The sequence below is a fragment of the Kryptolebias marmoratus genome, linkage group LG17 (assembly GCF_001649575.2).
Source record: "Kryptolebias marmoratus isolate JLee-2015 linkage group LG17, ASM164957v2, whole genome shotgun sequence".
In the NCBI taxonomy this organism is placed as follows: Eukaryota; Metazoa; Chordata; class Actinopteri; order Cyprinodontiformes; family Rivulidae; genus Kryptolebias; species Kryptolebias marmoratus.
In genome coordinates, this window is record NC_051446.1 from 1,095,918 (window position 1) to 1,110,209 (window position 14,292).

Below are 14,292 nucleotides of genomic sequence, written 5' to 3' on the forward strand. Positions count from 1 at the left end.
TCATATCTCGGACACAAAGCACTGTAGAAATGTGAAATTTTAAAGTAATGAAAACCAATCTCTCCTTTCGCTCACGGTCCAAGAATTATTTCAATACGTCCTATAGTTTTTGTACAGCGGCNATTTTGTTCGGCATGTATGTTTGCCCATTTCAGAACTTTCTTTCTCATTGAAACACATTGCAGCACGATCCAAAAATCCGTTTCTTAATGTTTTTCGAACGCTTACTACGACAGCATACTTCCACCTAGAAACGCCATTTAATGTTTCATGCCACCATAAGACATTTAAGTATTACTGACCAAAGCAGCTTTTTGATATCTTGTATAGTTTTCGGACAGCGCCTGGTTGTTCGGCATGTACTCGCGCCCAATTTTTCTGTGCCTTTGTCTGTGAGCTTTTCCCCGCACACCTGCAGCGTTGCCGTGGTAATAGAACACACTGACCTTTGATGACATCACACAGACTCAGTGTGGGTTTCTGTGTGTGTACATTCAGCTTTGTTCAACAGTGTGTATTAAGCTTTGCCAATACACAGGCCTGCTTATTGCTAAGTCATCCTGGTAATGAAACTCATTCATTGCTAATATTCATTCGGCCATCTTGTGCTCCTTAAACACAGATATGAAGGTCAGTTTACCATATACAAAGTGACAGGAGACATCTTCTTTCAGGGTGATCTTATGATGACTGTCTACAACTGCCAATGTCGGCCATTTTGTAATCATCAAACCTTCTTTCAGCTTTACCTCAGTCATTTTTAGACATATGGAACTGAAATTTAGCAAGGCAGTAGCTGAAACAGAGGCCTATTGCATACTGAGTGCAAAGTTAAAATATCAAGATGGCCACCAAAGCTAGCGGGGTAAGAAATTCAGACTGAAACTTGTGCGTGCTCTAACGTGGCAACCGTTTAACGTAGAAAGGTCAGACATCACAGCTACAACCCTCATGGGTCAGGGAGCCATGCTAAGGAGTTCGAGGTCAAAAGGTCACAACAGCCCGTGAGCTCCAACTCTGCAACCGTGTACAGTAGAACGGTCAAACGTCATAGATGTACTCCTCATGTGTCAAGGATCAGCCCTTTATGATGCTTGTCTACAACTGGCAATGTCGGACATTTTGTAATTGTCAAAATTTCTTTCAGCTTTAATTCAGTCATTTTTAGACATATGGAGCTGAAATTTAATATGGTAGTAGCTGAGACCAAGTCGCTTCTCATATTGAGTGCTTAAAAAAAACAAGATGGCTGACAAAGCTAACAAGGTGAAAATTGGGAACAAAGTTTGTGCGTGCTCTGACTCTGCAACCGTTTACAGCAGAAAGTTCAAACTTCGCAGGTGCGCTCCTCATGTGTCAAGGATCAGCCCTTTATGATGCTTGTCTGCAACTGCCAATGTCGGCCATTTTGTAATCATCATACTTACTTTCAGCTTTAATTAAGTCATTTTTAGACATATGGAGCTGAAATTTAGCAAGGCAGTAGCTGAGACAGAGGCCTATTGCATACTGAGTGCAAAGTTAAAATATCAAGATGGCCACCAAAGCTAGCGGGGTAAAAAAATTCAGAGCAAAATTGTGCATGCTCTAACTCTGCAAGCATGTAACGTAGGAAGGTCAAACATCACAGCTAGAACCCTCATGGGTCAAGGATTCATGCCAAGTAGTTCAAGGTCACAAGATCAAAGGTCAAGGTCACAACAGTCCATGAGCTCCAACTCTGCAACCGTTTACAGTAGAAAGATCAAACTTCAGAGGTGGACTCCTCACATCTTTAGAATCAGCCCTTTATGATTCCTGTCTGCAACTGATCAGCTCTTGGAGCCATCTTGGTTCAGCACGAACGCACACCGTGGCAGGCCCCGTCAAAGTTTCTCCAGGAACTTTCTAGTTTGTAGTTTAATACTGTCAAATGAAAAAGTTTAGAAGGCGTCTTCATGTTGTTACTGCAGGTCAAGAGTGTGCATATGTTTACACACGCTTTCATGCAACATTCGTTTTGATACATCTCAACTTTTTTGTGTGCATGAACCATTGATACATGAGGCCTCTGGTATGTAACAACCCCTTAGATGGAGCAGCTGTGCTTGAAAAACAATTATTTTATGCTCTCCTGTGGATATTCTGTTTATCTATTTTTGTGTCTGTGTTGGTATTGACCAGACCTCCTGCAAGAGTCATTGTGTGTACCATATTGTTATTTACTCTAATGTGGGTAAAACTTGCTTAGCCAATCAGTAGTTCATCTGCACTGAGACATGTACTGCTTCATGCAGGGCATCTGTAGACCATGCAGGCCACTAGCTAAGCTTTTACACAGTAAAATTTCAAAAGTAAAATTTACTCAATTTGAAAAAAAATTTACTCTAAAAAAGACAACATTTGGTCCCAGTCTAAATAGATTAAAATTTACTCTCATGTAAGAGTTGCAATTTCAGAGTAAAATTAACTCTATTTAGTGCAAAAGTTTTTTTTTCAATGCCAAGAGAATTTACTTCAAGTTGTTTAATAGAAAAAATACTCTACCGTATTTTCACTCCAAGTGGAATATAATTTACTCTAAATAGAATTGCATTTTATTTTAAGTAGAGATAACTTTTATTCTGACTAAAAAGGATTTTTACACAAAATAGAATAAAATTTTATTCCATATAGTGTCAAATTGTGCTCTTAATAGTATAAAATTTTACTCCTAATTTAATTGAATTTTATTCCATATCGTGCAGTTAAACATTAAATTAAATTGTAAAATAGAACCAAATGTAACTTTATTTCACTCACTAAGCAATTGTTTTAGCCATTATACACATCTGAGTTTGTAAGAGTACAATGCATAGACAAGAAATCAGTATCTGAACAGCCATTTTTATTGTTCACATGAAACAGTATGGTACAATATAAACATTTGCATCTTCATGACTGTATGACACCTGTAAATCAAAAGCTCTGGAACAGAAAAGCTCTTCTACGTAAATAACATGAGGTCTGTCTCTTGTACACAAAACTTGAAAAGCACTGAAATGTTCATTCAAACACTGTTTGCAGTGCAAATGTAACAAACAGTAACCTCTCATCTTTCACAACAACATTGTACATCTTATGGAAAACTGGCATTTCACAATAAGCTTCTTTACAAACAACTAAATCTGCACGATACATATTCCCATAGTGTTTGGCCCATTTAACATTTAATACCTTGGTGTTGATTGGTAACTGAAGAGTCTCTGCTATCTCACAGCCCCACTTCAGTACATTTAAAGGCACCATTTTACCTGGTCCAACAGTCAGTCTCTTGGGGTCAAATGTATGCCAACTGAAAGCAATGTGACTTTGATGCTTTAATGCCAGGGTTTTTGTAACATTTTTGAAACTTTTCAACTGCTTTTTAAAGAAACTGTGTTTAGCTTCGTAGAATTGGCCCTGTTTTGAGTATACATGTATGATAATGCACCAGGAAATGATGCTTTGGTAGCAGCTTCTTTTGTGGAAACAAATGTTTGAATAACCTGTGGTGTTCGGCAATCAGGTGTTTCAAGAAAATAGTAATACCTTTTGATAACACTGGTGAAATAACAATATTCACTATTTGAAGCAACAGCCGCAGCAAATACCAGTGCTGATCATGTGGACAAACTAAGTCTCCAAAGATGAGTGGTAGGTTACGTAGTAGACAACAGGACTGGATGGCATTTAACCCTAAGTCATTTGAGTCCTCTAACAACTTCACTATAAGTGGTTTGTTGGTTTGTTCCATGTACCCATAGTTGAAGCTCCTTATTCTCCTGTCTACATCCTTCAATGTTGTGTACTGGTCAATTATATGCAACAAAATCAGCTTCATTTCATATTGTGCCACTCCTTCCAAGATATCATGCATAATATCAACTGAGAAGTTTTCACATGTACTGAAGTACTGCAGTGAATTTAGAATGCATGACTTTTTAACACCCATAACATATGAAAGTCTGGGATTTGCCTCCATTTTCTGACAATGTTCAGCATGAAGTGCCTTAGTTCGCATAACAATCTTGGGTGAGTCCTCTGTAAACGCTGTCTGAAAGTCCTCGTTCTCAATGAGACAAAAGTGGCAACAGTATCTGGCACTAAATGACTCTACAAAACCAAACAGAAAGTGAAGACCAAGGTTGTCACCAGTAACTTGGACAATAGTTCCACGTACTGGCTCATCATACATGGGAACAGTAATTCCATCCCTCTCCAGGATTTTGATATCCTCCACAATTGGATCAAGTATCTTAGAGAAGCCGTAAGTTTTAATGTCCTGTGTGTGAAACAGAGAGACCAAGTGAATATTTTGTAGAGCAGAATTGTACTTAGGAGAAAAATTTTGCAGTGTGAAATATATATCTCCCGATTTATGTATTCCCCTTTTTGAGCCCAAAGGATTAGCCGTTTCGAAATCATCGTAGAAAAGCTGAATCTGAAGGGCATGATTTTGTTTAGAAAACAGAGCATGGCTCTTAAAAAGTTCTCCATCAGACAAGTCTTTAAGAGTTTCACTTGAATTTGACTTGGCCATCATCTCCTCTATGTTAGGGTGTCTAAAAATAAACTTTAATGTTTCAAAAATTGGGATGTAAACAAATTTATCTGTAACAACAACCTGATCATAGCCCCCTGTGGTTTGACTGTGCAGTGTATCAAATCTGGAACCAAGTACATATTCGATTGGGTCTACACGTCCCCAATTCTCTGCCAAAAAACGCATTCTTTTACTTTCAGAACTTAATGCCATGAAAGAATTTTCCATTTTCTCAAAACATTGATCAATTTTGCACTCGATGTCACTTTTGATATTTTCTTGTAAAGAAAGACTGTTTTTCACAGATTCTTTTGCTTGATTTTAAATATCATTAACAATTTCTTCCAGGGAAATGACCAAAGAGTTAATTGACCTTTCACTTACACCTGCCACATTAAGTTAAGCAACTGCTGTTGCACAACTATGCACAAGAGATTTCTGAAGCAGGACTGTATCAAAAGCAGCACTCATAGAGGGCAAATCTTGACTTTCAAATGTCTCTTCAGTTGTAGATGGGCCTTCACCAGGATTACAAGTGTGTTTATCATGTGCTTTATTGAGATGCTTTCTGAACCCAGAAAATGTGCCATAAACTTGAGCACAACCTGCCTGACCACATTTAAGACGAAGTGTCTTACCAGAGCAAAGTCCGTGGATCACTTTTAAGTGCTTGGTCAGAGAATTAGCATTTGTCTGGTACTTCTTACAAATGAAACGGAACATTCCAACTCAACTTCATATTGAAACAATCGTAGCAAAACAACTATTCAATGCAGCATCCGAGCCCTCAACTCTGCAACCCTAGGATTTACTTTGGTTGTCTCAACATCTATCTCATAAATGGCGGTCTGCAGAAAGTTGTACACATTGACCAGATCATGGTCATATGAAGAGCCAAACACAAAGTGAGCTTTAAAAAGCTCATCAAAACAGGCAAGAGAGCCTGGTGATTTACAAGGTATGGCATGTTTGTCAATCCCAATGAAGTACTTGTGAATCACGCTCCTCTGAGTCCCTACCGCAAGCAGGTATGGTTGACGGCTTTCTGTGATGCCATCAAGGTGTCCATGGATGCTGGTTCCGGTCTGCAGCAAAAACAGATAAAAATTAAAACATGATTAGTCTTGGGTTTCAAAGGAGAGGGTTCTTATAGATAAGCAAATTAATTTTGAGGACCTCTTTAATGTCACTTGAAATTAAATTTAAAACCAACTTCAAAAGAAATACAAATAAATAATTAAATAAATAAAAAAAAATAAGTGAAGAATAAATAATTTTGATCAACATAAATGTTTCCATTACTGGAACCTTACCTTTACAAACTTCACAAGATGTTCACTGGCTGCTCTGGCTGAGAGTTTTCCAGGTCTCTTCCGGCCATGAGGTGACGGTGGCAGGAGGTGCACAAGAATCAGAATGGATGACATGTCACTGTTCCATCCTGGAAGAAAAAGTAAAATAAACATAAGCTCCCAAAACTTCTTATTTGCAACTGTGTTAACACTTCCAGAGTAAGCTTACCAAACAGTGACGGCAGAAGGAGGCGCACTTATATTGAATCAATTTACATAAAATTATGTTACATTAAACACCGTCTTTATAATCCAGTCCAACTTACCATTTTGCACCTCTGTTGTGCCTTCAGCATTGTGAAGAAGGTTCTCAAGGTCATCAGACTGTGTGAGACCACGGCTTTGTTCGAGGACTTTCTGCTTGTAGACAGTGGGCCACTTCTCCAGGAACTTTGCAGAGATTGCTTCCCCGAACATCAATGTAAAATCTTGCTCAACATGGAGAATAGATGAAGTAAAGGTTTTAAAAATCATTTTGTTAAACTTTCTCACATCCACCTTAACTTAAACATTGTTAACAGTAGGGTAAGTTGAACCAAAGATAAACATACTAATCCTCCTATGTCCAGGAATCTTGGGAAGTCCAAAAAGATACTAGATGACTTCACTGGGTCATGAATCATCTTCTGGCGATAGTTGAAAGTCTGTTTCATCTTCCTCATAACAGTTCCTTCATCAGCTGTGTGCTTCATCAGCGTAATTGCCTCAGAACACAAGGTATCTGTCATAAGGCAGTCTTCTTCTCTCAAACAGTCTCTATCAGTTGTTGGTCCCCCTAAAAAAAATTATATTAATGTGACACTCCATCCTAGGATTTAATAAATAAGGCTTTGGAAATTATTGTGCAGTTTGGTTGCAGGATGAAATGTGTACCAGTATAAATACACGTACCTGTTTGGGTTTATGACAGTCTGTGGACCTTCTTTTGTCCATTAGAAGCTTCCCTCTGGACAAACTTCCGTCTCCAAGCCAGATACCCACTCCCATCTTCTGCATTGTAATATTGCTCCTAAAAGTAGGTGAATGATAAATGCTGAGACAATGTTTTTAAAGCTATGAAAGCAAAGACAACCGCAAATGCTAGTAGCTGTGATTCACAGATTTTAATTCACATTGTTATACCCTTTGCATAGTCCTCTTTGATACGTCTGGAGGGACTTGTCCTATATTGACACAGAAAAAACTCTGAGCATTGTTAAAGGTGTAAAGAACACCTTCAAAAAAGGTAAATGTGGGGGGTGCATAGTAAAAAGAAAAAAGAAGAATCTCAGCATACCCATGTGCACTTGTCATATGCGCAATCAATATCTTGACCATGTCACGCCATCTGCTGTCTGTTAAGCTTTTTGTCCGCGCATATTCATTGATGATCCTGTCTCCTCCTGGTTTGTTCTTCAGAACATTTTCAATTATCTAAGTGATGGTAAAAATATAACAAAATATAAAGCGATACATCACAAAAACACCATACAAAAAACAATTACAAATCCTATTTTATTTCACAAAAAAGAGATAGTATCAGAAGAGTTATAATAGTTATTAGTAGAATAGTAAGTTGTGTTAAAAAGCACAAATAAGAACTTCAAGAACTTCAATTTTTTGTGAAGTCCAGAGCGTTCTATGGTAATGATCTGGACTAAAATGTGCAGAGATATACTGAAGGAAAAAAACAGAAAGCGCTTTTAAGAGAGTAATTTATATAATGTATTCAAATTTGTGAAAACTCTTTAGATGTCTGCACAGTAATCTGCATAGCTTACTTGGGCAAGAGAGGTGTCTTCAGCTCTCTGTCTTGTTGCAGGACTGTGTTGCAATATAATGGTGTCATCGGAGTCCACTTCAGTTTCTCCACTGGAACTGGTAAAGGAGCTGTTTGCAGCACAACTTAACTGTTCCATAGGATTATCTAAACATTATGTTGGTAGAGTTAACAATAGCCAACAAGATTTTAAATAAATTGAACTATCAAGTCACCTGATGAGCTCTTCTCACAAGAAACAGTATGATACAAACATAGATAACTCATGCACATTTATCTGTGTTCATTGTGATGAACCACTGAAACACTAGAAACAGGTGAAATTGTTGATGTTAGGATGTTTCCAAATGTGTGAAACGCTACAAAGGTGAACACTTTTATGATCACATCCTAGATTGGTGATATCAAATGGACATCAACATGTCTTGACTGATCTGGAAAGGAATTTCTATTCTTTTTATCCGGTCAAACCCATAAGGATGACCAAAAATAGTTTTTTAACTAGGCAATATCTTCAAGGATGAAACTGCTTAAGTGTGGTCTATTCTTGCTGAGGATCTCTTCTATAGCTTTGAAATCATCAATGCACTTTTTGTGATGGACTTACAACATGAGGGTGTACCCTGCCTTTTTCACAATGACCACTGGAGATAGGCACCAACTCGCTGCAACCCTGCATGAACAAGTGGGCAAAGAAGATGGGTGGATTGATGAATTGAACTGAATTGGTCAAGTATGTACATTTTAAGAACATGAAAGCAAATTAGTCTCTTATTATTATTAATGTGGATTAAAGGATTTACAAATGTGTAAAACAAGTTGTGCATATTTTTTAGGTAAATTCAAATGTATGTTGTATTGTATGTTGTATAAAAAATATAAAATAAATTTACAAATGCCTACATTACAAACTGAACAAATGCTACTATATGTACAGATTTTACACATTTGACAGATTTTACACTTGCTTTCTGTGCATTTAAATTCTTAAAAACATCTACACAGTTTGCACAGATCAGGTTACATTTGTATACAAATTAGTTTGCATGTGAAAACCTCAGCTTCTCACAGAGCCACAAAGACATAGCGTGTATTAGTGTTGGTAGAAAGTTGGTTCTTCTGGGTTGTGATTGGACTGATGCATTGTTTTGTCTCTATGTTTATGTTAAGAAAAATGTTTTTCCTGAAAGGTTCATCTGTTGTAAATTAGGCCCACACTTATTTAGCTAGATTTTAAAAATGTTCATACAAAGATAAATGCAAAATTGGTAAAATTGTCACATTTCTGAGTTTGAGAGCAAATTGTAGATATTTGTCCAGTTTATGATCACAACAGGAAATTTGTATTACACAAGTTCTTATTGCTTGATATAAAAGTAGAATATAGATTTACTCCAAATTATGCATAAATTGTTGAATACATTTGTTATTCTCTGATATGCATAAGTGACAATTATGCTAGTTTCACTCTATAAAACTATCGTTTTTATAGTACTATGAGATTTTCTTCTTTTTTTTAAGTTAGAGGCTTTTTTTACATTGACTTGTTCATCTCATTTGCTGTCTTTGTTAACTCTTTCTTTGTTTGTTTCCACAACACTCTGATTGGGTTGAGTTGAAGTCTACATGCCTTAACTGGAAGAGCACTTTATTCTGTGTTCAGTAAGAGCTCCAATCTCTAATGAAGTTCAACCGAGCTGATAAAATATAGATCCTCATGACCCCAGCATAAATAAAAGACCCAGGGCCGATGGGTCATACAGGTTTCAGATGCTGCCTGTGTGAAGCCATGTTGACAGTGAATAATGATCTGATGCAGAATTCTGAACAACAGTACTGATACATTATATAATGAAAAAATCTACAACATTTTGAGTTCTCTTTTATAAATAATGTGAACTGATTTAGAGAACAAATCATTGCCCAGGTTTGTAAACCATCAGTTATTTTACGTATCACATACACTGACAAATAATGGAATTGACAGGGATTACTCTGATTGTACTAAACCAGTAATGAAATGAATGGACGTTGTTGTAATTTTAGTTTCAATGTGAAGTACTTCAATATAAGTAGTTCCTCTTTTGTGCAAAAAAAGGCTGTAATTTGTATAACTTAATGAATCAAGCCTATTTTTGGTAGTTCTGAAAGGACTTAATGAGGAAAATAAATGATGATTACGTGTCAAAAATTATTGTTTTTAAAATTTCAAATTTTAATAGTCTATTCAAGACTATTAAAATTTGAAATTTTAAAAACAATAATTTGGGTTATTTTTTTTAAAATAAAATGTAAAAAGGTAATAATAACTTGAACAAATAATTCAACTAACCATTGAAGTTGTATTTTATGTCAGCTTTGGATGATTTTTTGTAGATTGTCTTGATCATGGTCCATCTTTTGTTGCAAAGCTCAGAGATGTTCGGAGGGTTTCTGTCCTAACACTGTCTGTCTGTCCTTCAGGTCTCCTGACACTGGTGGCTAGGACACAAACTCCCCATAGAAAGAATGATTCCCATCATTCACCACCCACTATTTCTGAGCAGAGAAGCTGCTGCCACTCTGGCTGCTGATGACCAGTCATCAGCCCCCACTGGAGATGTGAGGCGAGGCGGCGACACTTTCTGTTTCATGCTTGGGAAACTGCCTCCTGAAGAAGGAAAGTGGCTTTATTTTCCAGGAATTTCACTTATAAAACTTATAAATACTAATGCCTGGTGGTTGGATGTTTTGGGGATGGGGGAAAAACTCTGTTTTATTTTTACCAGCCAAAGATGAACAGAGGCATCAATAAGACATTCATTAAATTTACTCCACCAGATCCCTGTGATGGAGTGGCGACCTGTCCTGCTTATATCCTGCCTCTCGCTCAATGACACTGGAGATAGGCACCAGCTTCCCGTGACCCTGAAGAGAGAAGAAGTTAATATAACTAATGGATTGAAGATCCCTGTAAAGAAAAAAACATATTGTAAAAAATAAACAATGAACAACATAACTAAGTAAAGGACATAGTGTCATTCCGAAGGTGTCACATGCTGCTGTTTTATCAAAGCCTCTGTTGTCTCAGAGAAATATGTGTAAATTTCTTTGGTATTGGTGCCCTGAAACATCTGCTGCAGCAAACATCACCTACAGGTTAGAGGTGAGGTGGAGGAAGTTCAAAAGAATTGAGTAACTTTAAAACACAAGATCTGTATTTAAGGTTATCTTTAAATAGTTATTAACCACTTTCCAGACAATTCATTGTTAACCTTTGTTACTAAAACTACTTGGTTAAGTTAAAGAATTAAAAATACATGGGTAGATGTAGAAAAAGATTGTGATTAGGCAAAAATTACACACATTTATGATGTTAATAATGAAGCAAAAATTGTAATATTTCTTTACTTTTATTAAAAAACAGGCAATAATATTTTGGTTTTTTTAGCATTCATTTGTTATGCTGACAGTTCCTTAAAAAAGTTAAGTTGGTATCTAACTGGGCTGTTGGGGACTAGTTGCTGACTCAAAACTGGGGGGAAATTGTGAGAAAATATGCATATTTTTTATTGCAGTCTCAGTGAATTCTGAGTGTGACCCGCAAGTATTGTGATCATGTTATTGCCAGTTTTTGAAATCGTGGCCTTTTTTTCAGGAGCACAGCTTGCAAAACTGCTTTCTTGGCTGATCACATTTTTTTGTTGCCTAAATCATACGCACTCATTTTGTACCCACCTGGGCGGCCACCCACATTTATGATTGAATCTTCTGGAGTACACTTTTGAAATGAAGACACAAATGCTTAAACTAGTTTTTCAATAATTATTATTTATTATCAGTGTGTTTTTTATACCTGGACATTTGCCTCAAATGTTGTCTATCCGAAAGAGAGCTCTGTACAGGTTTTAAAATACAGCTCTTGAGACAAGTTGGAGATGGCCACAAAAAAAAAAAAAATTCCTGTGATAACTGACTATTTTGAGAGAAAATTTTCTGCTCTAACCTTCTGAACATGTTCAAAACTTAAGTGACAAGGCTGCATGTCTCTGCAACTTGTGCAAGAAACCTGAGAAGCACCGTGAACATAGCAAAACTTTATGGAGACTCCCTCACGAGTGCTGTTCACTAACTAGTCAGAGCCCAGTGAGATACCTAATTAAGTACATGCAACCAGAGGAAGACGGGTTTAAAATTGAGCTAATAATAAATCAAGTATCTCATTTAGGTGGATGTATTTTATTGTTTTTGTTGGGACAGTCTCGTTTGTCAAACTTTAGTTTGATTAATTCACATTATTCATTCTTAGTATAAAAATTTTGTGCACTTCTCTGAGGAACCTGAAAACATATCTTAAACATTTTAACTCTTCATCACTCAATATGACTGGTGGCTAACTTATTTTACATTCAAACATTCCTCGTTGGACATTTACAAGTTAGACATTCATCTCTGTTACAGGTGATGATATTCAGTTTCACTAATGGTGATGCATGAGAACATGGATTTAGTTATCTCAGTTTTTTTGTGTAATGTGTCAGTGTAAAGAACATGGTAATGCACCACAGGGCTTCCTGTGCAAATAGTCAAATGCAGACTTTACATTTTTGTTTTGGAAAAATGCAGAAGACTAAAGGATTTTGGATTCATCTCCACCAGACTATACTGTGCAATACATCAGTTTTTCATCTGAACTTTTTCATGCCATGCTTTGACAACTTTGGTAGATTTTAACAAAAGGGGAAGCAAACCTTTTGACACCAGATGCTAAGCTGCTCTTTGTAAATAAATAAATAAAAAATGACATGTATTTTCAATTGTAAAGTTTTTTTTTCTATCAGTTTTATTTGATGTATCATTGACAAAAACTTTATTTTTAAACAAGCGTATTCCTTTTGTTCCATGCTCACAGTTTCTGACTGAGACTAAGGAGCATGGGCAGTTCATCCATGGGGCGATTGGGCAATGCCCCACCAAAAGGAGGAAAAAAAACAATTTTTTTCCGTTTAGTTCTTCAAGACATACCTGATCTTGTCGCGCCTCTATATCATTATCAGTGTAAGGCTCTGCTCTGTGAAGTCCACTCTTTCAGGGACAACAGGCCACATCCCTCATCACCTGATGCTCTCATTGTCTAATTTTCAGGCATTACTTAGAGCGCATTTCCTATGACTTCCAGGAGGGCAAGCCCTTCCAGAGTTAGCTGTCACATCAATGAGGTGAGCAAAGCTGTGGTGTTACGGTTTAACATGTTCTCTCGTTAACTGGCAACCTTCATCTGGTAGAATAGAAGGTTGCTTAGCAATGGCAACTAATGGTAAACAAGACATCTATCCTGTGTTGTTTATGGAGAAAAAAAATGTCAATGCATGTATGTTAACCCATAAAACAGAAATTTGGTAGATTTTAACAAAAGGGGAAGCAAACTATAAATGTTTGAGATTAGGATCTCAGTTTTAGGTTTTACATGCACAAGAATTTGAACAGTTTGGACTATTTGATCAGTCTTTCAGTTTTAGGTCAGAAGATAGTTAATAATTCTTCTAGATCGTGGGATAACTTTAAGGAAGGATCAGGTTAGAAGTGAACATTTGTTTATCAACTTGCATTAGACTAAAGTGTCACAACCAGACCAAACATTGCTTTTCTCTTTACCAGGAGGAAGACTGTGCCTTACTGTGGTACAACTGGATGGATCTTCTGAAACAATGACATGATAAAGTTTTAACCCTCAGATATTGTCAGATAATAAAATTTTTAGTCATGAGATTAGGGCAGATGTAATTTGACACTGTGCCACAAAACACATCATAACAGTATATTGCAGGAGATTTACTTTAGAAGCAGAGATAAACATTTAGATTTAATTTTGTATGCAGGTGAATAATATCCCCAGCTTGCCCCATTAGACCTTATACTGACAGGCTTTACACAGTCAGCTGTTGATCAAATTGGTCTCACATGTTTTTTTTTTCTGAATTCAGAGTAAATACATAATTTTTAGGCTTCAGATGAACTAAAAATACTTAACAGAATCTAGGCTGTGCTCTCTGAGGCCTCATTTCTCTTACATTATCTCCTTTTATTTATTAACTAAATATTCTGGCCTACTTCTCCTTCTCAGTGGTACTAGCCCATTTTTATACGCAGAGACAAAAATCATCAGTAACCTGCCCCGTTTTATTACCTGTTCATTGAAATTTGGATCAATGGAAGTGGTCAAAAAGTTACTGCTGGTTGATTTTCAGTCAGTTTCTTAAAAGAACTGTCAACTCACAGATCAACTCTGACAATTATAAAAGTGGTCCTTAATTTAGGCTTATCAACTCCACAATTCAGTTCAGTTTATTTCTATATCTGCCAATTCATGACAAATGTCATCTCAGGGCTTTATACAAAAACATTCACATACAGTACATTATAAAATACCAATCAGTAAAGGTTTCCTATCTAAGGAGGCCAGCAGATTGTATTATTGGCCTCGCTAGATACTGCACCAGCTATCCGAACAGCTAAACAATCTTGAACGATGAAGAAACTCCGGACAGCGATGACTGGTTAATGAAGTTTACTTCAGTAGTAGTTCAATTTGTGAAACTGTAACATACAGGCATGCAATGTATTACAATCTAGGCTTTACAGAATGATATAAATAAAAT

General features: G+C 36.7%; 1 protein-coding gene across 1 annotated transcript in view; it reads left to right on the forward strand.

Annotated features, from left to right (window-relative positions):
- Window positions 1–12,406, forward strand: part of LOC108250535 (chemokine-like protein TAFA-5) — a 147,799-nt gene extending 135,393 nt beyond the window's left edge. Inside the window, exon 4 of the mRNA XM_037981006.1 lies at window positions 10,118–12,406. Within this exon, the coding sequence (XP_037836934.1) occupies window positions 10,118–10,126 (9 nt within the window). The 3' untranslated portion in view covers window positions 10,127–12,406. The remainder of the gene's footprint in view (window positions 1–10,117) is intronic.
- The last annotated feature ends 1,886 nt before the right edge of the window (window positions 12,407–14,292 follow it).